The sequence below is a fragment of the Agelaius tricolor genome, unplaced genomic scaffold, assembly GCF_023055355.1.
Source record: "Agelaius tricolor isolate 1412-34295 unplaced genomic scaffold, bAgeTri1.0.p SCAF_64, whole genome shotgun sequence".
Lineage (NCBI taxonomy): Eukaryota > Metazoa > Chordata > Aves > Passeriformes > Icteridae > Agelaius > Agelaius tricolor.
The window spans coordinates 759,358-785,082 of record NW_027269324.1 but is presented as its reverse complement, the minus strand read 5'-3'; the positions used below and the strand labels follow the sequence as shown (position 1 = coordinate 785,082).

Genomic DNA, 25,725 nt, shown 5'->3' with positions numbered 1-25,725 from the left:
CCTAGGACACTCTGGGCCAGCAGCCTGGCCCACCTCAGCAGCACAGATACAGCACAAGGACTTCAATGGCCCTCTGGGGCTTTGGTGCTATTTGCATCAGACTCGGTCCCTCAGATTGCGCTCAATAAACTTCTGGAGAACTCAAACTCACGTTCAAAGTCCAAAGTTTCATTAACTTTTAACGGGTACCACTGAGGGACACAATTCATGTGAAAATGTCCTCAGGTTCCAGGTAAAGCAGAACCCTGGAGGCAGTGATGACAGCTGGGGACAAGCAAGGGAAACGTGTCTCTGGTGCTGAGCAAAGCTGGATGTGTTTCAGGAATGCAAAGGGCCAAGGCCTGAGCCCCAGCCCCTGGCCAGGCAGATCCTGTCCCTCCCTCATTGCTCAGGGCTCTTGCTGGGGCACTGGGATGTGGGGATGTGCAATGCCAAGGGCAGGAGCATGGGGCGGCCCCTGCCAGGCTGCTGAGCAGGGACAAGGAGGCCATGAGGCCCCAGGCCTGCAAGGGTCACTTGTCCCCTGCTGGCCTCAGGCCCAGGGCCAGCAGCCATGGCCAAAGTGCTGCAGGAGTTGGCTCTGGCAGGGCTGTCTTGCAGCTGCTGCCCATGCCTGTGCCCTGTGCAGCCCAGGCTGTCCTACGGTGTCCCTGCCCTGCACCTCTGTCCCTGCAGGCTGTTGGCATCCCCCGGCTGCCCCACCTGGCTGGCCCCTTCCTTTGCTGGCAGCTCTGCCTCCTGCCTGCCTCTGCCTGCCCACACAAAGCCTTGGGCTGCTCCAGGCTCCTGCTGGGGGACGTGCTGCACCACAGCCCTGCCCTGCCGAGGAAATTCCTTTCTGCTGCTGCCCAGCTGGGGCCTCCCCAGCTGCCCTTGCTGCCATTATTTCCTTCTCATGCTTATATCCTCTAGGAAGAAAAGCTCCAGCCTCTCTGAAACCACCCTTCAGCCCCTGCCAGGCTACTCCTGTTCTGTCCTCCGTCTCCACCCCACTGAGCCCAGAACCTGCAGCCTCTACCTGCGGGTTATGTGATAAGGCCTCAAAACCCCATCTTGGAAGATGTTTGGGTGTGACTGTGGTCACAAGGGTTTTCAGGATGAAGAAGAGACGAGAATGTTGACTCCATGATCAGAAGGCTTGATTTATTATTTTATGATATATGTTACATTAAGACTATACTAAAAAGCAATAGAAAGGAAAGGTTTCTTCAGCAGCTAGCTAAGCTAAGAATAGACAAGAATGAATAACAAAGATCTGTGTCTCAGACAGAGCAAGAGCCAGCTCTGCCATGAGTGGTCAAGAAATCCAAACACCCACAGGAGACCAATCACGGGTCTACCAGTTGCATTCCACAGCAGCAGATAACCATTGTTTACTTTGTTTGCTGAAACTGAAGCTTCTCACAAGGAAAAATCCTAAGAAAGGATTTTTCATGAAAGATGTCTGCGACATTTGGGTCCTCTCCAAAGTCTGTGAAAATGGAAAAATAGTGGCCAAAGGTATTTTCTCCCAAATCTTGCAGTGGCAGAACAAGGGTCCATATGTCTAAAGTGAATGAGGCTGGATTTCCATTTGTTAGAAGGAGAAAATAATTTACAATGATGAGAGTGGAACAAAACTGCAACTGTTTTTCCAGAGGGGTTGATGCACTATGCCAGGAATTGTCCAGGAGCAGGAGCTTTGTGCAACCTGACCCCGTGAAACCCCACCCCCTCCCCAAGGATGGAATTCCTGTAGTGTGGGTTCTCTGATGTGCTGGATGCCCTCACAAGGCTTCTGGCCAGAATGTCTGCTGAGGGCAGCCAGGCTGCTGCAGGGGCAGTGACCTCACAGCCATCACCATGGCAGCCCTGGGCCTGGATGTGCCCTTTCTCCTGCCCTTGCCTTGGCTCTGCTGGCATGAAGAGTTTTGTCATTGATATCTCATCCCCAAGGTGCTGGGGCCAATGGCTTCCCAGTCAGGCTCCTGGAGCACAAGTGGCTTTTCAGAGGGCAGCCAGGAATGAGCCCTGAGGCAGCAGCTCTGCAGTGGTGGCCACCAGGCCGGGCTGCCAAGGGAGGCTTCTGGCCATGGCCTGCAAGCAGCTGCTGCTGCCAAGGTGCCTTTGGTGCCTCAGGCTCTCCCTGGCACAGCTCCCAGCATGGCACTCTGCCCTTGTGCCCGAGGCCTTCCCGGTGCTGGGGCTGGCCTGGGCCTTTTCCTGCAGTGGGACCTGCCCTGCTGATGGCACAGGAAAGGCAGTTTCTGCTGGAGCAGGAGGCTCTGCCTGCAATGGGCTCCAACAACACCAGCAAGGCCCTGTTGACTTCAAAATTGCTTCCAAGAGCACGATATTCTAATAATTGTTATAGCTCCTGTACTGTGGAGTAAATAACTGTGCTAGTGATCTTTCCATCTGATCATGATCAGAATCAATCAGAGATGTATTTATACTAATTTATCTGGTATTCTATCATTAATCCTGTAGGACAAATTGTGTTAAAGTTCAATTTCACCTGTCCAATGCCTTCGACCTTTGAGAAAGTCAGGGGCAGGAATGTGATCCAGCCGCTGCCAGTCTCCTCTCTTAGAAGGAATTTGAGAAGTCTAGGGGTCCTGCAGGGCTTTGAGGATCCATGGTGGCTGCTGGGTGTCATTTCTCCACCTCATGTCTCAGCAGGAGTTTCTCCAAGAAAGAAATAAAGCTTTTGCCTGAAGCTCCCACTGGGGCCATGACAGGAACCCCTGTGAGTTTCTGGGACATCCTGGCTCTTTGGCGGCCTGGGGACTCCTGGGATGTCACCGTGGAGCCCCCATGAGTTCCTGGGACAGATGGGTGCCTTTGCAGCCCAAGGTGCCCTGGGATGTCACCATGGAATGGCTGTGATTGCCGCTGACCACAGGGCTCTTTACCATCCCCAGAAAGCCCTGGGAGGTCTCCATGGAGCCCCTGTCTCTGTGTGACATTCCAGCTGTGGAACAGCCTGGAGACTCTTGGAAAGTCCCCATGGAACCCCTCTGAGGGCCTGGGACAAATCTGAACCTTAGCAGGCGACCATCACCAGCCCCCTGTTGCTATGCTCAGTTTCCATGGTAACGATCACCAGACCTCCTGTTGCTATGCTCAGTCCCTTGGCAGCTCCATGGAGACCCCATGCCAGGGGTGGTTGCCATGGACACCAGGGCTGGCACCAGCTGGGATGCTCGGTTTCCACGGGCCAGGCTTCAGGAATGGGATTCCCCAATTTCCTGCCCACACTAAAACCGCGCTGCCCTCGCAGACCTCCTGCCTCCCATGGAAAGCACAAAAGGCAAAGATCCCGGGCTGGGATAAGAACAATTTATTGGGAACAGCAACCAGATAAGGAACAAATGGAACAGAAACAGTATTGATAACAGAAGGGATCAATAAAACTGTTTACAGGGAAAAATACATCATCAACTACTGGCTCTACCCAGTTTCGTATTTCCCCTCCCTGGAAAGGACACCCTTCTCCTCAGGGAGAGAGAGTCCCTTTCCTGCCCCTGGCAATGTTCTCAGGTGGGAGTGAATGTAATCACATGGCCATGGCAAGACCCTCATGTTCTTCATTCCACACCATGTCATTGACAGGGGCAGGAAACGGTACAGGTGTCTTCCCAGCATGGATCACAGGGAACATGGATCACCCGAGCTCATTCCAACATGGGTTTTCCCATGGGGGTTGAATCTGGAGCTGGGCACAAAGCTCCTCCTGCACTTGGGGCATTTGCAGGGCGTCTCTTACCGGTGACTCCGTTGGTGTCTTGTCAAGTTAGAGCTGCTGGTGAAGCTCTTCCCACACTGGGAACACTCGTAGGGCCTCTCCCCAGTGTGGATGCGTTGGTGCCTGATGAGGGCAGAGCTGCAGCTGAAGCCCTTCCCACACTCCCCACACTCGTAGGCCCATTCCCCAGTGTGGATCATCTGTTGGCTGATCAGGTGGGAGCTCTTCCTGAAGCTCTTCCCACACGCCAAGCACTTGTAGGGCTTCTCCCCATCATGAATCTGCTCATGGGCCACCAGCTCTGAGCTCTGGCTGAAGCTCTGTCCACCTTCCTGGCTCAGGGTGGGTCTTTCCTCCTCAGAGCACCCTGGGCTGGCTTTGTAGCCCCTCTTCCTGTACAGTCTCTGGGGATTTTCCTCCCTGTTGGATTCCTCCACTCTGGAAGCACTCAAAACAGCCTCTTCCATGAGGTTCTGCTGTGGGGATTTGTCCTCCCTGGTCTCCATCCTCAGCTTCTTTCCTGGGGGAGGAAGGACAAGGAGTGGATGGGATTTGCCTCCGTGCCACAGGGAAGGGGAAGGAGATCCCCCCAGTGCATCCCCAGCAGGACGGGGTTGACACCGGGTTCGTCCTGCAGCCGGGGGCTGTGCTGGGCTGGGAGATGGAGCAGGAGAGAGGGGGAAAGGGGCACTGACTTCTTCCTCACCTGCCTGGGCCTCCTGGGGCATCTTCCTCTTCCTCACAGCCTCCTCCTTCATCTAGTGAAGGTTTGAGGATGGGAAATCCTGCTTTGGCAGGAAAACAAGGGATGAGCACACTAAATTTTATACTGGGGAGAGTCTAAGCCAGAATTACGATTTAATAAGAAAATTAAGGTCACAACAATGATACAGAAACACTGCCTTAAACTGACAGAGTCAGGATATAACCTGGCAGCCTGCTGGTCAGGGTGGTGGCAGCAGTCCCATTAAATGGTGGCTGCAGTCCTGTTGGAGGGGTGAACGTGATTCTGTCCAAGCAATGATCCTGCAGAAGGGTCTGGTCTCCCTCTGGAGGTCCAGTGGTGGTTCTGGAGCTCTTGTCCTCTGGGAATCCAGAAGGCAAGCTGCTCCTGGTGTTGCAAGGCTCAGCTTATATCCAGGTAGGAATGCTTGGATCCTCCCTCTGGGCGGAGCATCCCACAATGGGATGATGGAATTTGATCAGTCCTGCAGTGACACACAATGGTCCATTCGCAGAAGATATCTCCCCTGGAGGGCGTTATCAGGCCTGAGTCATGGAAGAGATAAAGAACCCTGCCCCACCTGTTTATAGCAGTTGATGAAGATGGGGATTGAAAACATGCATTTGGTTCCATCTTACATTGCAACCTGAAACAGTGGGGGAATCCCTGCTCAGGGGGTGAACACCACCCCCCTTTCCCAAACTGGCTCAGGTGTAAAACCCCCACCCTGGGAAGGCCACACACACAGGGGACAATGTCACACTTGCCCTGCCCCAGGGCAGGTCTCTGTCCCTCTCAGTCCCTGGCTGTCACCCCTTTTCTTTTTCACAGGCTGGGGGCTTTGCCAAATCTAAGAATAAATTTTTTTCTTTGTCCCTGTCACCTTTGTGACATCTACACAGAGCTTTCCCTTCCTTTTCATACTCTTTTCATAAAAGAGGTATCGCAATGTATTGGGCCGAATTTCCACTTTTCTTTTATCAGAATGTGCCAGCAGCTGAGCTGGAGCTGTGCAGGACCAATGGATTTTGGAATTGCCACAGAATTGCTTCTACTGTCAGTTTATTAAATTTTGCAATTTGTTTGCGTTTTCACCACAAGTTACTTGTGGGAAGAGCAAATTCAAGGCATTTTCTGTAGGCTTAAGTTTGATTTTTGTCAAGAAACAACTTCACTTTGTCGAGTGCCCAGGGAATGCTCAAGGGGTCACTGAGCCTCTCAGACTGGGGGATGCTTGAGAGGGGCTTGCGAGGGTTTGTCCCCGTCCCTGTCACCCCAGGCCATTCCCCAGGGGTGTCCCTGTCCCTGTCACCCCAGGCCTTTCCCCAGGGGTGTCCCTGTCCCTCTCACCCCAGACTATTCCCCAGGGGTGTCCCTGTCCCTGTCACCCCAGGCCATTCCCCAGGGGTCTCCATCATTCTCACCCCAGGGAATGCCTGGGGGGTCTCCCTCCCTCTCACCCCTGTGCCAGGGGGTGCTCAGGGCAGTCTCTGTCCCTCTCAGCCCAGGGGATGCTCGGGGCTCTCTGTCCCCTGGCCCTGGGGGATGCTTGGGGGGTCTCCATCCCTCTGGCCTCAGGCAATGCCTGTGCAGGGCTGGGCCCCAGGGGCTCTGTGTCCCTCTCACCGCTGAGGCTGCTCGGGGCTGGGGGGGCTCTGCCACCTTCTCACCCCTGGGGAGGCCGGGGGGGTCTCTGTCCCTCTCAGCCCTGCTGTGACCCCACCCAAACATCATCGGGGGCACAGGGACAGAGAGACCCCCAAAGCCCCAGAAAAGCTGAACCTGGGATTTGGTTTGGGGCTGAGGATTTAGGAAGGGGCTGGAATTGGGGCTGGGCTTGGAGTTGGGGCTGAGATTTGGATTAGAGCTGGGATTGGGGTTAAGGCAAGACATGGGATTGGCTTTAGGGCTGGGGTTGGGATTGGATCTGGGGCTAGATGAGCGTGGGGCCGGGATAAGAATAAATCCAGAACTGTGAGTGTGTCTGAACATGCAGTGAGATTGAGACCCGGATCAGGGTCAGGTTTGGGAGTGAGCTCACCCAGAGCAGGACATGGGGGATGTCACTGTGGGATGTTTTGGGGAAAATCATGGTTTGGGGAAAAACAAGCTGTGAATGCCTTGTGCTGGGGATTCCTCCTACCCAAGTCCATCTCTGGAAGTCATCTGGTGTCCATAAAAACCTTCAAAAATGAAGAGTGAATCAAAAAAAGCCACCAGGAGTGTCCCATGTCCAGTCTCATCCCTCTGGGGTTCTGGTGGTCCCCCGTCTCAGGGCTGCTGGGGATCCTCAAAGGTCCTGCTTAGGGATGCTGGCGGGTTTTGGGGTCCCCTTCTCCAGCCTCACCCCAGTTCAACCACTTGGAGGTCCCCCTTCTTCCCACCACCCTGACCTCGTATGGGGCAAATTTGGGAGAAAATCTCCAAAAGAGTTTCCTCTAGAAAGCAGATTTAAGAAGCCCCTCCCCCAACCGGATTGGGAAAAGATTTCCATGGAAGAAAGGGGAAAAAACTGTTTATTTAACAGGCAAAGCATTCACCAGCACAACAAATGAACAGTATTAAACAATAAACCTCTTGCCTCTCCAAAAGAGAGGACAAACTCAGAAAGTCCCTCTGTGGGCTGTAGCTCAGCTCACTCATTCTCTTATCAGTCTCTTATGTGTCTCTCCAGCACTGGAAATGCCACGGCCCAGGCCTGGTCCAGTGGGCCACAGGTGCGAGCTGCCAGTGGTGTTCTGGGTGTTCAGTGCAGAGCAGGTTTAAACAGCTTCTCTGCTCCTCCCCTGCTCCCCCGGTGTTCCATGGCTGCTGCTTCTGTTCTAGTGCTGCTGCCACAGCTGCAGTGTCACAGAGAGGGGAACATTCAGGCAGCAACCACTGTGGTGTCACAGAGACCGGGACAACGGGACTGCCACAGCTGTGGTGTCACAGAGAGGGGAACGCTGGGGCTGCCACAGCTGTGGTGTCACAGTGAGGGAAATGTTGGGGTGGCTGCTGCTGTAGTCATAGAAGGGACCACTGTGGCTGCCAGTGCTTTGTTGTCATAGAGAGGAGAATGGGGGTTATGTAGTAGAATGGGGAGAACAATGGGATCCTGTAGTTCTTATCAGTCATGCAGTGACATTGGGGCTTCCACTGCCCCCAGTGATGTCATAGAGAGGAGAACATTGGGGCTGCCATCCTTGTGAGCTCAAAGACAGGGTAACCTTGGGGCTGCTACCCCTGGTTTGTCATGGAGAGGGTAATCTTGGGGCTGCCCCCGCTGTGGTGTCACAAAGAAGTCAATGTTGGGACTGCCAATGCAGTGGTGTCACAGACAGGGGAATGTGTGGGAGTCACTGCTGGGGTGTCACAGACAGGGGAGCATTTGGGGCTGCCACCCCTGTGGTGTCACAGAGAGGGGAATGTTGGGGCTGCCACTGTGGTGCTGTCATAGAGAGGAGAATGCTGGGGGTGCCACCTCAATGGTGTCACAGAGAGGGGAATGTGGGGGCTGCTACTACTGTGTTTTCATAGACAGGGCAATGTTGGGTTGGCCACCAAAGTGATATCAGAGAGATTGGAATGTTGGGGCTGCCACCACTGTTTTCTCATAGAGAAGGGAATCTTTGTTCTGCCACTGTGTTGGTGTCATAAAGAGGGGAACACTGCGGGTTCCACCTCTGTGGTGTCACAGAGAGGGGGACAAGGACTGGCACAGCTGTGTTGTCACAGAGACAGGAACAGCGGGGCTGCAACCACTGTGGTGTCCTAGAGAGGGGAACGTTGTGGCTTTCACCATTGTGGTGTCACAGAGAAGGGATTTAGGGCTGCCACAGCTGTGGTGTCACAGAGAGTGGAAGGTCAGGATTGCCTCCGATGTGGTGTCACAGAGAGGGGGACACTGGGGCAGCCATCACTGTGATGTCACAGAGAGGGGAATTTTGGGGCTGCCACTTCTTTTCTGTCACAGGGAGGGGAACACTGGAATTGCCACCCTTGTTGTGTGACAGACAGGGGAACGTTTGAATTGTCACTGCTGTGGTGTCACAGAGAGGGGGACATGGTCCTGCCACAGCTGTGGTGTCACAGAGTGGGGACACTGTGGCTGCCACCCCTGTGGTGTCACAGACAGGGGAATGCTCGATCTTGAAGTGCTGTGGTATCATAGAGAGGGGAACGTTGGTGTTGCCACTGCTGTTGTGTCACAGACATGGGAACACTGCCAAACCTGCCCTGGTGCTGTGCCCACTCCAGTGCTGCTCCTCTGTGACACTGCAGTGCCTCCTGGGGACATTGTTCACACTCTGGAGACTCATGGGACTAAAGGAGCCCTGTGACACTCCAGGGTCTTGTAGAATCCATGGAACCAAGAGGAGACTGTGAAACTGTGGGGCTTCATGGAACCATCCATTGTGATATCTCAGGGCCTCATGCTTCCCAGGAATCCTTGTGACTCTACAGGACTAAATGGAACCAAGGGGACATTGTGACACTGTGGAGTTCATGGAACTGAGGGGATGCTCTGAGACCCAGGTGCCTGAAGATGCTCAGGAGCCGTTGTGACCCTGTGGCTTGTGGAACCAAAGGGACACTGTGACACTGTGGGGTCTCATGGAATCCAGAGGCCCTTGTGACTCAGTGAGGACAGTTGGAACCGAGGATCCATTGAGATATCTCAGGGCCTTGTGTTGTCCAGGGATCCTTGTGACATTGTGGGGCCTCATGGAACCAAAGGGAGCCTGGGACACTGTGTGATCTCAGGGAACCAAGGGGACTCAGAGACATTGTGGGGCCTCCTGGTTCTCAGTCACTTCTGACACTTGTGTCCGTCTACAAAGAGGCAAAGCTGGGCAGCCTGAGCCTGTTGATCCAGAATATTCGCATCTCCATGGGAGGATGTTCCTGCCAGCTGTGGTGCTTTGTGTTGTCTCTGCTCTCTGGGGGAATTGCATCCTACAGGAGACCCCAACTACTCCTGTAGCTGACACCACAGGGCCTGCTGTGGGGTGGGAGCAGAGGCATCTTTCACTCTATCATGTTGCTCAGAGCCCATCCAAGCAGGAACGTTTCCAAGGATGGAGCATTCACTGGCTCTCCACCAAGGCTAACGGTGAAAGCAGGGTGCTGGGGGAGGCAGCAGGGAGAGCAGAGGCTGTGCTGGGTGAGCGAGGGAAGAGAATGAGTGCAGAAGGCACAGCCCACCAGGAGGCCACCAGGCAGAGCCATGGAGCCTCCCCAGGTGAGGGTGACCTGCCCGGGGAATGCCCTGCTGCCCCCGGGACTGTGCTGCCACCCCCGGTGGAGGTGTTTGCCCAGCAGGATGTCCCCTGGTCACCCGGGGCCGTGCTGCTGCCCCAGGCGGGAGGGAGCTGCCAGCTGAGTGTGCCGTCCCTGGGGTCAGTGGTGGAGGCGCCCCGAGCAGCCTGGCTGTGTTAAATGAGCACCCTGCAGCCCCTCTGTGCCCTGCCATGGCTGCCAAGACACCTGAAAGGACTGGCTGCTGTGCTGCTGTGCTGCTGTGCCCTCTGCTGCCCCTTGTTCTGCCCTGCTGGCAGAAACTGCCGCAACCGCCCAAGCCCAGCGCGGGTTGTCAATGGAGCGCGCTGCTGCTGATCCAGAGGGTGGAGAGATGTCATGCTGCAGAGCCACATTGAACAGGCACTCTGCCACTCTGCTGTGCCCTGCTGCCACAGCTGGAACCCCAGAAGCAGCACTTGGTAGCAGCAGGCAGGCGCTTTGCCACTGCAGCCGCTGCAAGGCACCCAGCCGCCACCACTGTGAGATGCCTTGCTCCTGCAGGACAGTGCCTGGCCATGGAGCGGGCTTTGCTGCCCCTCCACCAGGCCCTGCCACACCAGCTGAGATCTCAGAAGCGGTGCCCGACCCCTGTGAGATTCCAGCTCCTCTGTGCCACGCTGCTGCCCCTGTAGCCATCTCTGCCTGCGCTGGAACCCCCTCTCTGTGCTTTGCTGTGACTGAAAGCGCCCCTACAGCTGTGCCCAGCCACGGCGAGACAGTGCCCAGCCCCGGCGGGAGAGCGCCCTGGCACTGTGAGGGGGTGCCTGGCTGCGGAGCCATTCCTGGCTGCTATGGAGCTGCCCGTGCCTGTTGCCAAGCTGTACCTGGCTGCTGTGAGACTCCCAGCTGCTGTGGAACACCTGGCTACGATCAAGCCGTATCTGTCTCTCCATGCCCTGCTGTCAACTGCTGGGAAAAGGCATCGGCTGAGCAGTTCATGCAGGGGAGGGTCCCTGGTGGGGGTCCCTGGGCCAGTGCCCCACCTTGGCCAGCACCCAGCAGCCAGCTTAGAACTGGTGCAAACCAGGGGAATCTGACTGTTTAATTAAAACAAAGCATCCCAAAGGCCTGAGGTGGGTGATGATGCGATGGGATTGCTGCCCAGTGCTCTGAATGTCAAAGTGAAGAAATTCAGTGAAGTGCAGGCAAAAGGCGGGAGTGACTGTGATTCTCTTAAGGCAGTTTTTGAGAGTATAGTTACAAACTGGGCATTGCTGCAGTGATTGCACCTCCTCATGGTCCTGCTGGAAACCCTGTGTAATGGAACCCAGTCGATCTCTGCCCCAGCACAGAGGTGGTGGGGATGGCCAGTTCAACGTCCTCCTGTTGAAATGTCATCCTCCTGAAACAAACAGTAAGAGCTGGGTGGCTCTTTTTCCAAGATCTGACTCCAGGATTTTAAAGTGGGCAAAAGATTGCTATGTCCTTGCTCTGTCCTTCTTATTCTACCTCTCCTAAACTTGTGGCAAATTTACTATCCGGAGCCATAAAATGGGGAACCATTTTAAAACAAAACCTCTAAAGATAACTAGGTGACCTGGTGTCCCAGGGTCTACAACTGGACACCTTCTCTCAATTTTGCAAGGTAAACCTGGTGTTTTTATTTTCTAAACACCAGCTAGACCTGTTGTCTAAAATCTGGGTAGACCTAGTGTTGAAAAATTTACCATCTCACCCCCCCAGTATGTGAATTGGCTTCTCTGGTGAATTTAGAGTTTTCTAGATTGGACTTGTTTATGAATAACTTTGAATGTGTTCATTTTCCTGCAAGCTGGGAGGGTTTGAGCAGGCTGCCTGAGGTCTATGAACAGTTTGCACCACGGCCAAGTGTGGGACTGAAGATCTGCCTTCCGAGGAACTGTGAATCATTTGTGCTTGACAAAAGGTAGAAAAACAGCAATTGTGAGACTGAGGGCACACCAGAAACATCACCTGCTGAGCCAGAGAACGACACCAAGCCGGCGACATGCCCAGCTGAGACAGAGAACCACGGGGAACAGACACTGGAAGACATCCTTACTGTGACTGTTCCTGATAACAAATCCACCTTGTCCTTGCTGTGGTACCCGGGTGAACTGTGTGTTGGGCTTGATTGAACATCTGAGGGTAGCCCACGGGATAAGGAGGGCTTGTTTTCTGTGTGCTCAATGTGGAAAAGAGAAGAGTAATTCTCATGGTATTGTTTGTCACTTTGGTAAATGCAGGGGAGCAGCAGAAATGGCTCCAGGCAGGGAGTGGATATATGAGGAATGCAGCAGAGACTTAGAGATGAAAATTGCTCTGGGACAACACAAAAGATTGGCACATTCATTGTTAGAAATCAGGAAAGGGTTGCTGTTTTCCACCCAAAAGAGACTTCCTACCCAGGAGCCCACCAAAAATGCTGGACTAAAGAGGAAGAACTACTGGTAAGATTGGAGGCTCAGTTTGAGGGCAACAAAAGCATCAATAAACTCATTGCAGGACACACATCACATGCAAAACAGCTGAACAAATCAGGGACAAAAGGAGATTGCTGCCCAGGAAACCAGCTGAGGATGTAGATAAGGAACCTGGCATGAGTCATCAAACCAGGAGAGCAGCTGGGGGCCTGCGAATGGACTTGGACAAAGATCTTGGGAGGAGTCAGATGCCTGGGAGAGCAGCTGCTGGAAGGAAAACAGATCCCAAGATGAGTCACCACCCTGATAAAGATAACAACAGCTGGGAAACAGCAAGTGACAGAGGGAGGGGGAGCTGCAGGCCCATTATCTCAGAACCCTCAGTGAATGGCTATCAGCTGGGACAATTCACACCTTCCTGTGGATATTCAAGCACTTAATAGATGATAAGGAGATGCAATCAACAATCAATCAGCACAGGAATGCTTTTGATGCCTTGAATGAATCAGCCAGATAAGAACAGCAACCCAAGATAAGAGAAAAATGGGGAGCCAGGAAAAAGGACCAATAAGACCTTTTCAAAAGTGGATGAAAAGAAGAACAGTTAAGAAAGGTCATTTTCTTTGCTTCTAAGACCTGTTCCATCTAGATAGGGGAAAACTTGCTAAAATTATCCTGAATGACAAAGAGTGTTTGTCCTGTGAAATCCCACCCATCGAACTTTATTCAGTTTTTAAAGCCTGATGGGGAACACCTGGAACATTTGATAGCCTTGGGAACTTCCAAATTGTGGGAGATTAGGGACTGGCCCCAAGATCTCGCATTGTTACGGGCAGACAGAACCCCTCCCCTTTACCGTTACTTAGCCCCACGTGTTGTTGACCATTAACCCCTGTTATAAATGACCCTGCCTAACCGTTAATAAACGCCAGTTACCGTCCACCACATTGGTGTGTGCGTGTGCTTGGTCTGTGTGGCAGAGGCGCTGCCACCGAGCCGTCCTCGACCTGGGATGCCACTCCCCGAGCAGCGGCAACACCAAATTAATGGGAAAGCCAACATTAGTGCTTTCAGAGAGTTAATTATGGCAAAAGAAATTGAGAAAAATGTGCAGGAGATGAGCAAAAACTCGGCTCCCAGTCCAGGATTAGTCTAAGAGACATCAAGAAGATGGATCCAGAGTACTCCTGGAGCATGGAGATCTTCAGCTTATGGTTAACATCAGGAAAAATCCCAGACATGGTGAGGGCTTGCAGGACTGTTTTGATTCCTAAGTCAACCAAAGCAGGGCACCTAAAGGACGTTAACAACTAGAGACCCATCCTGATCGGTTCCATCTTGCTAAGACTGTTCTCCAGGATTTTAACAGCCAAACTGACCAAGGCTTGCCCCCTCAATCCAAGGCAAAGAGGCTTTATAAGGGCAGTGGAATGCTCCGAAAACCTGAAACTCCTGCAAACTAGAATTCAGTCCGCAAAAGGAGAACACAAACCCCTGGCTGTTGTATTTGTGGACATGGCCAAGGCTTTTGACACCGCAAGCCAGCAGCACATTCTACATGCCCTACAGGAAAGGGAGGTAGATCCCCACATCATCAATCTGGTGAGCAATACTGTGCAAAATGGTTTTGTGATTTGTGTCAATCAGCAATGGAATCAGCAAATGCTTTTATCTGCTGTGTGGAAAATGGATGCATTCTTTGGGATAGATCCAAAGAAGGCTTATGAAACTTTCTATAGCCAAATAAAGCTTTGAACTAGGGGAAGTATGGTAAAGTAAAGAGATGAGGTAGCAAGATGACTGATGCTTAGAATAAAATAGAGGAAGTTGTGGTGAAGCTAAGGGGACTGCACTGCGACTAAATGCTTATGTGTAATAAAAAGCTTAACAAAATCATGTAGCAGACAGCGGTGAAGGGGCCTCGCTCCAGACAAGCACAAGAAGGACAGGAAGCCAACAACCACCTGGAAAGATGATGAAATTGCTTATTCCAGCTGATTGATATTTACTCATTTCTACTAAACAAGCACACTGGAAACTGCTTTTTTATGCTTAAAAACAGTATATATACACTTTACTGAATTTGTAAGTGCTGTGTGCCGTGAGTGGAGCGGTGACTCCCCGGCCAACCAGCGCTGCTTGCTGGCCTTCTTTAAAATCAAAGATATAGAAATAAAATTCACATTGACTATTGAAATTTTATGTATTAGTATGATCCTTGTCACATGGCAGCACTCCCAGTATGGTCCCAGAATAATCCCAGTTACTTTCAAGCACTCCCAGGATGGTCCCGGTTGCCTCCAGCTAGATCAACCCAGTCAGTCCCAGTATGATGCCATTTGCTCCCAGTGTGCTCCCAGTTGCTCCCAGTCACCCCCAGTCCAGGGACGATGTGCATGGTGTGTTCCCAGTCACTCTCAGACACTGCCAGGGTTAATCCAGTCAGTCCCAGTATGATCCAGTGATGACCCCGGTGTGGTCCCAGTTGCTGCCTGTAGGAACCACTTGTGCCCCACATGGTTCCAGTTGCTGCCTTTCACCCTGACTTTTGTTCCAGTGCTTCCCAGTCTTTCCCAGTGTATCCCAGTTCCTTCCAGCATATTCCCAGTCACTCCCAGCATGATCCCAGTAGAAGCCCAGTTGTTTCCAATGACCCCCAGCATGCACCCAGTCACTCCCAATTCTCCCACATGCTCCTGGCATGATCCCAGTTGCTTACAGCTGCTCGTGCTCACCCAGAGCATGATCCCACTTGCTCCCAGTATATCCCATTTGCCTCCAACAGATCACAATTGCACCCGGCAGGCTCCTACTCAGTTCCAGTATGATCCTGGTATGATGTGAGTACAAATGCAGTGCAATCCCAGTCACTGCCCATTTGATCCCAGTATGATCCCAGTACAGCCCAGTCCTTCCCAGTGAAGCCACTCCTGGGATCTCCCAGCCCTCTCTGCATTCACCCCTTCCGGATCTCCTGGGAGGAACCCCAAGGGCTGGAAGTCTGCAGCCAGGGTCCCCAGCAAGGCCCAGTTTGGATGAAGAAGGAGAGCAAGAAGGGAGGGAAGTAAGAGAAGGATGTTGGCTTAGGAAGGAAAAGGAGGAGGAGGGAGGGAAGATGAGGAGTGGGAGGAAGAGGAGGGACAAAGGAGGATCAGGGAGAGGAGAGGAACCATGATGTTGAGCACTCCCTGAATTCACAGGCTGTGGGATCATCACCCATCTGTTAGAACTGGAGCATTTATCTTCTGTTAATTGGGCAGTTTTCTTTATCTCTTCCACAACCAATCCATCCTCTGGGAAATATCTTCTCTTAATGGGCCATTGAGTGTCACTGCATGACTGATAAAAACTACATCATCCCATTGTGAGATGCTCCGCCCAGGGGGAGGAGCCAAGCATTCGTACCTGGATATAACCGCATCCCTGGGACACCACATCAGCCTCTTCCCACTGGATTCTCAGAGAAGCAGCTTTCTTCTCCACAGGATTACCAGAGGAAGACCAGGCCCAACACCACCACCACTGGACCTTCAGAGGAAAACTCCACCCTTCTACAGGATCCTAACAGAACCACATCTGTCACTGCAGGAGCTCTGCAGCCACCATTTCATAGGACTGCTACCAGCAGCCTGACCCGCAGGGTGTCACGTCGTATTCTGATCTGGTGAGTGGGGTATTTTTGTAAAACGGCATTTGTATTTTTAAGATTTTCCTAGTTCAATAACTGTTATACCTATTCCCATACTTTTGCCTGAGATACCCTTAATTTCAAAATTCTAGTAATTTGGAGGGAGGGGGTTTACATTTTCCATTTCAAGGGAGGCTCTTGCCTTCCTTAGCAGACACCCGTCTGTTCAAACTGACACAATGTCCCAGGACACCCAGGCAGGTGAGGAGGAAGTCAGTGCCCCTTTCCCCCTCACTCCTGCTCCATCTCCCAGCCCAGCATGGCCCCCAGCTGCAGGACAGCCCCTCTGCCAATGCCGTCCTGCCGGGGAATCACTGGGGGGATCTCCTTCCCCTTCCCTGTGGCACAGAGGCAAATCCCATCCTGACCTTGTCCTTCGTCCTCCAAACAAGAAGCTGAGGATGGAGACCAGGGAGGACAAATCCCTGCAGCAGATCCTCATGGAAGAGGCCATTTTGAGCAGCTCTACTGTGCAGGAATCCAATGGGGAGGAAAAGTCCCAGAGGTCCCTCAGGAGGAACGGCACCAAACTCAGCCCATTGGGCTCTGAGGAGGAAAGACCCACCCTGAGCCAGGAAGGTGGACAGAGCTTCAGCCAGGGCTCAGAGCTGGTGGCCCATGAGCAGCTTCACAATGGGGAGAAGCCCTACAAGTGCTTGGAGTGTGGGAAGAGCTTCAGCCGGAGCAACACCCTGATCCGCCACCAGATGATCCACACTGGGGAATGGGCCTACGAGTGTGGGGAGTGTGGGAAGGGCTTCAGCTGCAGCTCTGACCTGAGTGTCCACCAGATGATCCACACTGGGGAGAGGCCCTATGAGTGTCCTGAGTGTCAGAAGAGGTTTCAGACCAGCTCCAATCTTCTGCTGCACCAGCGCATTCACACAGAGGAGAGGCCCTTCCGCTGCCCCGACTGCGGGAAGGGCTTCAAGCACAACTCCCACCTCATCAGCCATCAGCGCATACACACTGGGGAGAGGCCCTATGAGTGTCCTGAGTGTGGGAAGAGGTTTCGGACCAGCTTCCAGCTCCTTGTGCACGAGCGGATTCACACCCAGGAGAGGCCATTCCGCTGCCCTGACTGCGGGAAGGGCTTCAAGCAAAACTCCCACCTCTTCACCCACCGGTACATCCACACCGGGGAGAAACCCTATGAGTGTGGGGAATGTGGGATGAGCTTCAGCCGTAACTCTCACTTGACCAGACACCAACAGAAGCACCAGTGAGGGAAGCCCTGCAAATGCCCCAACTGCAGGAAGAGCTTTGTGCACTGCTCCAGCATCATCCCCCATTGGAGGTCCCACGTTGGAAAGAGCCCTGGTTATCTACGTTCCCTGTGATCCATGCTGGGAAGACACCTGTCCCTTTTCCTGCCCCTCCCAGTGACATGATGTGGGTCCAAGGTTATGAGGGTCTGGCCATGGCTGTGTCATTACATTCACTCCTACTTCAGGTCATTTCAAGGGGCAGGAAAGAGACTCTCTCTGTCTGCCGTGAGGAGAAGGGTGTCCTTTCCAGGCAGGGGGATATACATGGCTGGGAAGAGACAGTCGATGGTGTTGTAGTTTTCCCCGCAAAAAGTTTTTCTTCTCCCTTCTGTTATCCATGTTGTTGTTGTTCCTGTTTGTTCCATATCTGGTTGCTGTTCCCAATACATTGTTCTTATCCCAGCCCGGGATCTTTGCCTTTTGTGCTTTCCATGGGAGGTGGGAGGGCAGCGAGCGGCAGCACGGTTTTAGCGGGAGCAGGAAATTGGGGAATCCCATTCCTAAACCCCAGCCCATGGAGACCGAGCATCCCAGCTGGTGCCAGCCCTGGTGGCCATGGCAGCAGCCTTGGGAGCGGGTCCCTGGCTGGGGCTGTGGGAACCTCTTCCCTCTGGTGCCCAGGGACAGGAGTGGAGGGAACGGCTGCAGCTGAGTCAGGGCAGGCTCAGGTTGGATGTCAGGAAAAGGTTTTTGCCCAGAGGCTGCTGGGGCCCTGGCCAGGCTCCCCAGGGAAGGGTCCCAGCTCCAGGGCTCTCTGAGCTGCAGCAGCTTTTGGCCAGCGCTGCCAGGCCCAGGCTGGCATTGTTGGGGTGTCCTGTGCAGGGCCAGCAGTTGGACTGGAGGATCCTGATGGGTCCCTCCCAGCTCAGCCAATTCTGTGGCTCTGGGATCCCATGAGCCTGGGGATGGGCCTGGAAATGGTTTCCATGGCAACAGAATGCTGGCTGCAGGCCTGAGCTGGTGTCCATGGCAACCACCCCTGGGATGGGGTCTCCATGGAGCTGCCAAGGGACTGACCATAGACACAGGGGGGTGGGGATGGTTACCATGGAAACTGACCATAGCAATGGATTCTGGTGATGGCTGCCTGCTAAAGATCCAAGTTGCCACAGGCACTCAGAGGGGCTCCATGGGGACTTTCCAAGAGTCTCCAGCCTCTTCATGAGCTGGAATGTCACACACAGAGACAGGGGCTCCATGGAGACCTCCAAGGGCTTTCTGGGGATGGTAAAGAGCCCTGTGGTCAGAGGCAGTCACAGCCATTCCATGGTGACATCCCAGGGCACCTTGGGCTGCAAAGGCACCCATCTGTCACAGGCACTCACGGGGGCTCCACGGTGACATCCCAGGAGTCCCCAGGCTGCCAAAGAGCCAGGATGTCCCAGACACTCACAGGGGTTCCTGTCATGGCCACAGTGGGAGCTTCAGGCAAAAGCTTTGTTTCTTTCTTGGAGAAACTCCTGCTGAGTCATGAGGTAGAGAAATGACACCCAGCAGCCACCACAGAACCACAAAACCCCTGCAGGACTCCATAACTTCTAAAATTCCTTCTCAGAAAGGAGACTGGGAACAGCTGGATCCAATGCTAGCCCCAGACTTTGTCAAAGGTACAAGAGATTGGACAGGTGGAATTGAACTTTAATGCAATTTGTCCAGCAGGATTAATGACAGAATACCAGATAGATTTCTAGAAATACAGCTCTGTTTATTCTGATCATGATTGGACAGAAAGATCTTGATCAGAGTTCTTTCCTCCACAGCAAAGGAGCTCAAACCATTAGAATCTTCTGCTCTAGGAAGCAATTTTGAAGTCAGCAGGGCCTTGCTGGAGTTGTTGGAGCCCATTGCAGGCAGAGCCTCCTGCTCCAGCAGGAGCTGCCTTTCCTGTGCCATCAGCAGGGCAGGTCCCGCTGCAGGAAAAGGCCCAGGCCAGCCCCAGCACAGGGAAGGCCTCGGGCACAAGGGCAGAGTGCCGTGCTGGGAGCTGTGCCAGGGAGAGCCTGAGGCACCAAAGGCACCTTGGCAGCAGCAGCTGCTTGCAGGCCATGGCCAGAAGCCTCCCTTGGCAGCCCGGCCTGGTGGCCACCACTGCAGAGCTGCTGCCTCAGGGCTTCTTTCTGGCTGGCCTCTGAAAAGCCACTTCTGCTCCAGGAGCCTGACTGGGAAGCCATTGGCCCCAGCAGCTTGGGGACAAGATATCAATGACAAAACTCTTCATGCCAGCAGAGACAAGGCAGGGGCAGAGGAAAGGGCACAGCCAGGCCCAGGGACAGGGCTGCCATGGTGATGGCTGTGAGGTCACTGCCCCTGCAGCAGCCTGGCTGCCCTCAGCAGACATTCTGGCCAGAAGCCTTGTGAGGGCACCCAGCACAGCAGAGAACCCACACAACAGGAATTCCATCCTTGGGAAGGGCAGGGGGTTTCACTGGGTCAGGTTGCACAAAGCTCCTGCTCTTGGACAATTCCTAGGATGGCACATCCTCTTCTCTGGCAAAAGAGTTGCAGTTTTGTTCCACTCTCATCATTGTAAAATATTTCCTCCTTCTAACAAATGTAACTCCAGCCTCATTCACTTTAGAGTTATTGACCCTTGTTCTGCCACTGCAAAATTGCAAGAAAATACCTTTGGCAGTTATTTTTCCATTTTCACAGACTTTGGAGAGGACCCAAACATCTTCCAAGATGGGGTTTGGAGGCCTCATCTCATAACCCGCAGGTAGAGGCTGCAGGTTCTGGGCTCAGTGGGGTGGAGACTGAGGACAGAACAGGAGTAGCCTGGCAGGGGCTGAAGGGTGGTTTCAGAGAGGCTGGAGGTTTTCTTCCTAGAGGATATAAGCATGAGAAGGAAATAATGGCAGCAAGGGCGCCTGGGGAGGCCCAGACCGGGCAGCAGCAGAAAGGAATTTCCCTGGCAGGGCAGGGCTGTGGTGCAGCACATCCCCCAGCAGGAGCCTGGAGCAGCCCAAGGCTTTGTGTGGGCAGGCAGAGGCAGGCAGGAGGCAGAGCTGTCAGCAAAGGAAGGGCCCAGCCAGGTGGGGCAGCCGGGGGATGCCCACAGCCTGCAGGGACAGAGGCGCAGGGCAGGGACACCGTAGGACAGCCTGGGCTGCACAGGGCACAGGCATGGGCAGCAGCTGCAAGACAGCCCTGCCAGAGCCAACTCCTGCAGCACTTTGGCCATGGCTGCTGGCCCTGGGCCTGAGGCCAGCAGGGGACAAGTGACCCTTGCAGGCCTGGGGCCTCATGGCCTCCTTGTCCCTGCTCAGCAGCCTGGCAGGGGCCGCCCCATGCTCCTGCCCTTGGCATTGCACATCCCCACATCCCAGTGCCCCAGCAAGAGCCCTGAGCAATGAGGGAGGGACAGGACCTGCCTGGCCAGGGGCTGGGGCTCAGGCCTTGGCCCTTTGCATTCCTGAAACACATCCAGCATTGCTCAGCACCAGAGACCTGTTTCCCTTGCTTGTCCCCAGCTGTCATCAGTGCTTCCAGTGTTCTGCTCTAACTGGAACTTGGGGACATTTTCACATGAATTGTGTCCCTCAGTGGTACCCATTAAAAGTTAATGAAACTTTGGACTTTGAACGTGAGTTTGAGTTCTCCAGAAGTTTATTGAGTGTAATCTGAGGGACTGAGTGTGATGCAAACAGCACCAAAGCCTCAAGAGGGTCATTGAAGTCCTTGTGCTGAGTCTGTGCTGCTGAGCTGGGCTGGGCTGCTGGCCCAGAGTGTCCTAGGTTAGAATAGAAAAATGTCTTCTATTCCCATCCTCAAGAGCTGCTGAAACCAGGAGGGACATTGTTTTTTCCGTATCTCCTGTTAATGGGCCCATCAATGTCTTGCCTCATGACTCAGAGATAACTCCCTCTAGGAGCCATTTCTGTTTATCGGGTAATCAAGGACCCACCCCACGAGTCAGAACGATTTCAGCCCATTTTGTGATTTCCTGCCCAGGAGGGAGGAGCTCAGCATCCCCACCTGGATACAATCTGGGCTTTGGGACAGAGCAGTCAGTCTTTCCACTGGATTGCCCGAGGAATAGCTGCCCTTACCCACTGGTTTCCAGAGGACAAGAGCTACCAGATTGTTTCTACAGGATCACCACTTCAACAAGACCATTTCATCTGGACTGCTACCACCCCCCTAACTAGCAGGGTGTCCGGTTGTATTCTGACTCCGTCACTGATTTTTCTTTTGTATTATAGCATGTATATGGCTTTATCCCTTTTCCTGATAAATTGTATTTCTCACTTGGAATCTTTTACTGGTTTTGCTTTGAAACCAGAACACAGAGGCAGCTCCTGGCAAGGGCAGCAGAGCTGCAGAGAGACAGCTCTGGCCAGGAGCAGCTCCTGTGCACAGCCCAGCAGGGCTGGGGCACTGCCAGGGCCCCTCAGAGACACCAGCAGGGCACAGACTGAGCTCCCAGGGGCTCAGCACTGGCAGGGGCTGTGGCATGGCCCAGAGGGGGCTGTGTCACAGCAGCTCCTGTGTGGCTGTGTCATGGAGGCACAGAGCAGCTGGGATGTCAGCAAGGGGCTGTGTGACAGCACAGAGTGGGCTGTGTGAGGTCACAGATTGGGCTGTGACATCACAGAGCTTGTGGTTTGAGGTCATAAAGCAGCTACAGCATCATAGAGGGGACTGTGTGACATCACAGAGCAGGCTGTGACATCATGGCATGGCTGTACGACACCATGGAGCCGGCTGTGAGGTCAAAGTGTGTGCTGTGACATTACAGAGTGGGTGTAAGACATCACAGAGAGGGTTGTGTGACATCACTGAGGGGGTTGTGACATCGCAGAGGTGGCTGTGGCATGATAGGGTAGGGTGTGAGGCCATAGAGCAGATCCTATGATCATGGAGGGTGGCTCTATGACATCAGAGAGTGGGTTGAGACATCACTGGGTGTCTGAGTAACATCACAGAACAGGCTGTGACATCACAGAACAGGCTGTGACATCATGAAGTGACTTTGTGACATCACAGTGTCTTCTGTGATGTCACTGCACAGCTGTATGACACCACACAGTGATATGCCAGCCTTGGGACTGTGACATCACAGGGGGCTGTGTTACATCACAGGCGTTTGTGTGACATCACAGGGGCAGTGTGACATCACAGGGGCTGTGTGAGGTCACTGGGGAGGTCACTCTGCCCCAGCCCCCCTCACAGTTCCCCCCAGAGCAGTCCAACCCTGCTCGTGCACAGCGGGGTCCCCTGTCCCCCCGGGTCCCCCCGCCCCTGGCGCCGCAGCCTCCCCCAGAGGATGTTCCACGAGATCGACCCCAGAGCCTGACACGGGGATGGGGGGGCCGGGGCCCTGGGGGTGGCACAGGGGGACAGGGACCCCCCGGCAGCGTCCCCACGTCCCCCAGGGCCAGAGCCTGGGCCAGGGCTCCTTCACCCTGTTACCAACGAGGCCTTGAGAGCACTGAAAAAATCCCCAGCAAGGGATCAGCAAAAACCAGATTTAATATTAAGGGACAGCAGCACAAAGTTCCTTGGCAAGAGTCACTCTGCTCCTGACTGGACACGTCAGGCACACCAAGGAAACAAAGCAACAACTAAACCAAACCAAATCCAGGCAATCGAACCAGAAATGAGCCAAGAACTGTCCCTGTATGTGTGTGAAACAAAAGGACAGTGAGGGCAAGGATAAAAGGAATATGGCCTAAACAATTAACAGAGCTCAAAGTTAACAGGACTTAACTTATACCTTAACCTTAACTGATACCTTCAATTTCATAATTTCGCAAAAGAACAGCATTTAACACTACTTAACCAAACTTAAAACATATGACTTAGCAATTTAACAGAGTAATACCATTTAATATTCAACTTAGCTAATAAATTAATTAAACAGAACAACTTCACAAATGAACAACTCTTAGCAGCATTTAACTTGGCTTAGACCTTGTGCCTTAGCATTAGTTACTGACATCTGGATATCTGACGGACTCAGCTATCCAAGGCACTCAAACCCCTCAGAGAGCAGCATTTCTGCCACATTTCCCCAGCATGGGCTCTCCTGTGTGCACACAGACACCAAGAGTCAGTGCAAGGCACCTGTGAGAAATTCCCCTGAGGGCAGGGAAATGCTCCCTGAGGATGCTTTGGCATCTCCCCAGCAGGCAAAGGGCTGAGCCTGGAGGAATGGGGGGATCGGCCCAGGCTCCGTCGTTGTTGGGGATCCCCGAGTGCAGCAAACGGGAGAGTTCCCGGCTGGGAGAGGCCCCACTCAGAGGGAGTCGCTGGCCCAGGAGAGCTCCAAGGGCTCCTTTTGGAGCGCTGTTTGCAGGGCCCCAAGAGAGGGGCTTCAGTTCCAGCAATGGTTCATCCTGGCCGCACTTGGCACCAACAGCTTTCTTTGGCAGGGTGAGAACAGGGATGTTGTGCTACGGAGGGAACAGAAACAGCTCCCAGGGCTGCTCCTACAGAAAGCAGGAGCTGGTTGGGCAGCAGCAGTGCCTGGAGCAGACAGTGTTTGTGATGAGCTGCAGGGGAGCTGAGCCCGGGGGTTGTTGGCCAAGGCCGAGGCCCAAGGAGCATTTCTCAGCTGGCAGGGCGGCCTGAGAAGGGGAGGGGGGAATGCAGCAGCACAGGGCCCATGGAATGTAGGGGCCATTGTGACACTGTGGGGCCTTGTGACACCAAGGGACCATTGTGACACTGTGGGGCCCCATGGAATAAGCAAAGCATTGTGACACTGTGGGCCACCATGGAACCAAGGAGACCATTGTGACACTGTGGCACCTGATGAAACCAAGAGGCCTTTGTGACATTGCAGGGCTGCATGGAACCAAGGGGCCATTGTGACATTGCAGGGACTTCTGTCATCAGTGGTCCATTGTGACACTAAGAAACCAAGGGGGACCATTGTGACACTGCAGGGCTTCATGGCACCAAAGCTCCAGGGTGACACAGACAGGCCGCCTGTCATCAATGGTCCCTTGTGACACTGTGGAGCCAAAAGAGACCGTTGTGACACCACAGACCCCCATGGGCCAAAGGTCCATTGTGACATAGCAGGGCTCACAGAACAGAGGAGTGATGTGACATTGTGGGGCCTGTGGAACCACAGAGACCACTGTGACACTGCAAGGCCTCATGGAATTGTTGGGACCATTGTGACACTGTGGGACCTTAAGGAATCTGGGGACCATTGTGACACTGTGGGACCCCATGGAACCAAGGTACCCTTGTGACACCTCAGGACCCCATAAAACCAAGAGAACGCGGAACAGGTCTGCCTGGTTTGGCCTCCCTTGGGCCACCTGACTGGTCCAGCTGACCTTGGCATGTTGAGGGTCTCTTCTCATCTGCTGCTGAAACACTGGGGATCCGTGCTTTCCTTCCTATGGAAGAGAACTGTCCTTCTCCTCCAGGCACCCATGACCAGAAGTGGGATTTCACCATCAAATTTCCTTATATCTGGGATTGTTCCCATAGCAATATTGCCAGGACAAGTCTGTCTGGCAGTGGTTTCACAAGGGTCACCTCTCATCTGGCCCCAAAACCCTGGGGAAGACTCCGTGCTTTCCTTCCTATGGAAGAGAACTGTCCTTCTTGGCCAGGTGCCCATGGCCAAATTTGGGTTCCACCTCCAATGCTGCCTATTGTGACAGACTGGAGGAGATTGTTGGCTTGAATCATTTTGTGTGTGTGGGAGGAAGGGGCAGGTGCAGCCTTGCCCTGCCCTGTGACCCCAGCACTGCCCTGCCCTGGAACCCCAATCCCCCAGATCCTCCATCCCAGCCCAGCAGTGGCTGCCTGTCCCTGGCACAGCACAGGCAATGCTCCACAGCCACCTCTGCAGCCCCCAGCCCAGCTCCTGAGGGACCAAATGACCCCAAGTCCCAGCTGGGGGAAGGGCACAGGAAGACCGAGGGTGACCACAAGGGTGACCACAAGGCAAGCACACATCTTGACCCTCCCTCCTCTTGGCATTTCCATCTGAACAACACTGGAATCCAGGTGTGAGTGCTTCTCTGTATCTTATTTGTCTTTTTCTCTGTCTACTTCTTCTATTTCTGTCTCCTTGCAAATTTTGAATAACTTCAAATTGAATGGGCTTAGAGTTTGTGAAGTTGAATGGGCCAAGTTAATGCTTTGAGAAGTGTTTGGTTTTGATTCACTGTCATATTAAACCTTCTGCCAAAGGTTCTCTGATTTTCTAAAGTTGCCAGTAAAGGCTGTTTGGTTGTTTTCAGCTCCTGAGAATGTCTTGCTGGTATTTCTCCAGTAGATCCAACTCAGAGGACACAAACAATTGTAATTCCTTTAAAATGACTCCTTGAGAGAATTGTTTGAGGAATGGGAGTCAGGGCTTGCCTGTCCTGCTTGGCCCAGCCCAGGCAGGGCTTCCCCAGCCACATTCCACACCCCATTGCCCAGCTGGAGCCGCTGGTGCCTCTGAGTTCTGCTTGCCCAGCCCCAGGGACGCTCTCCTTGTCTGCCCATTCCCCCACGGCCTCTGGGCAGGGATGGCTTCAGTGGGGGCTGCTGACATCCTCAGCAACTTGCAGAGGCTGCTGCTGAATTTCCCTGCTCCAGAGGCTCGAAGTGTATTCAATCTGAATAGATCATATTTAAAAAGACAGTGAGAAAACAATTTTTAGGCGCTGCTTAGGTTTTTCTTCCTGTTAATACATGGA

General features: G+C 53.5%; 1 protein-coding gene across 1 annotated transcript in view; it reads left to right on the top strand.

Moving 5' to 3' along the window:
- Positions 1-25,725, top strand: part of LOC139605317 (uncharacterized) — an 850,331-nt gene that overhangs the window by 218,205 nt on the left and 606,401 nt on the right. Inside the window, 1 exon segment of the mRNA XM_071456679.1 lies at positions 16,383-17,018. Coding sequence (XP_071312780.1) covers positions 16,383-17,018 — 636 coding nt within the window.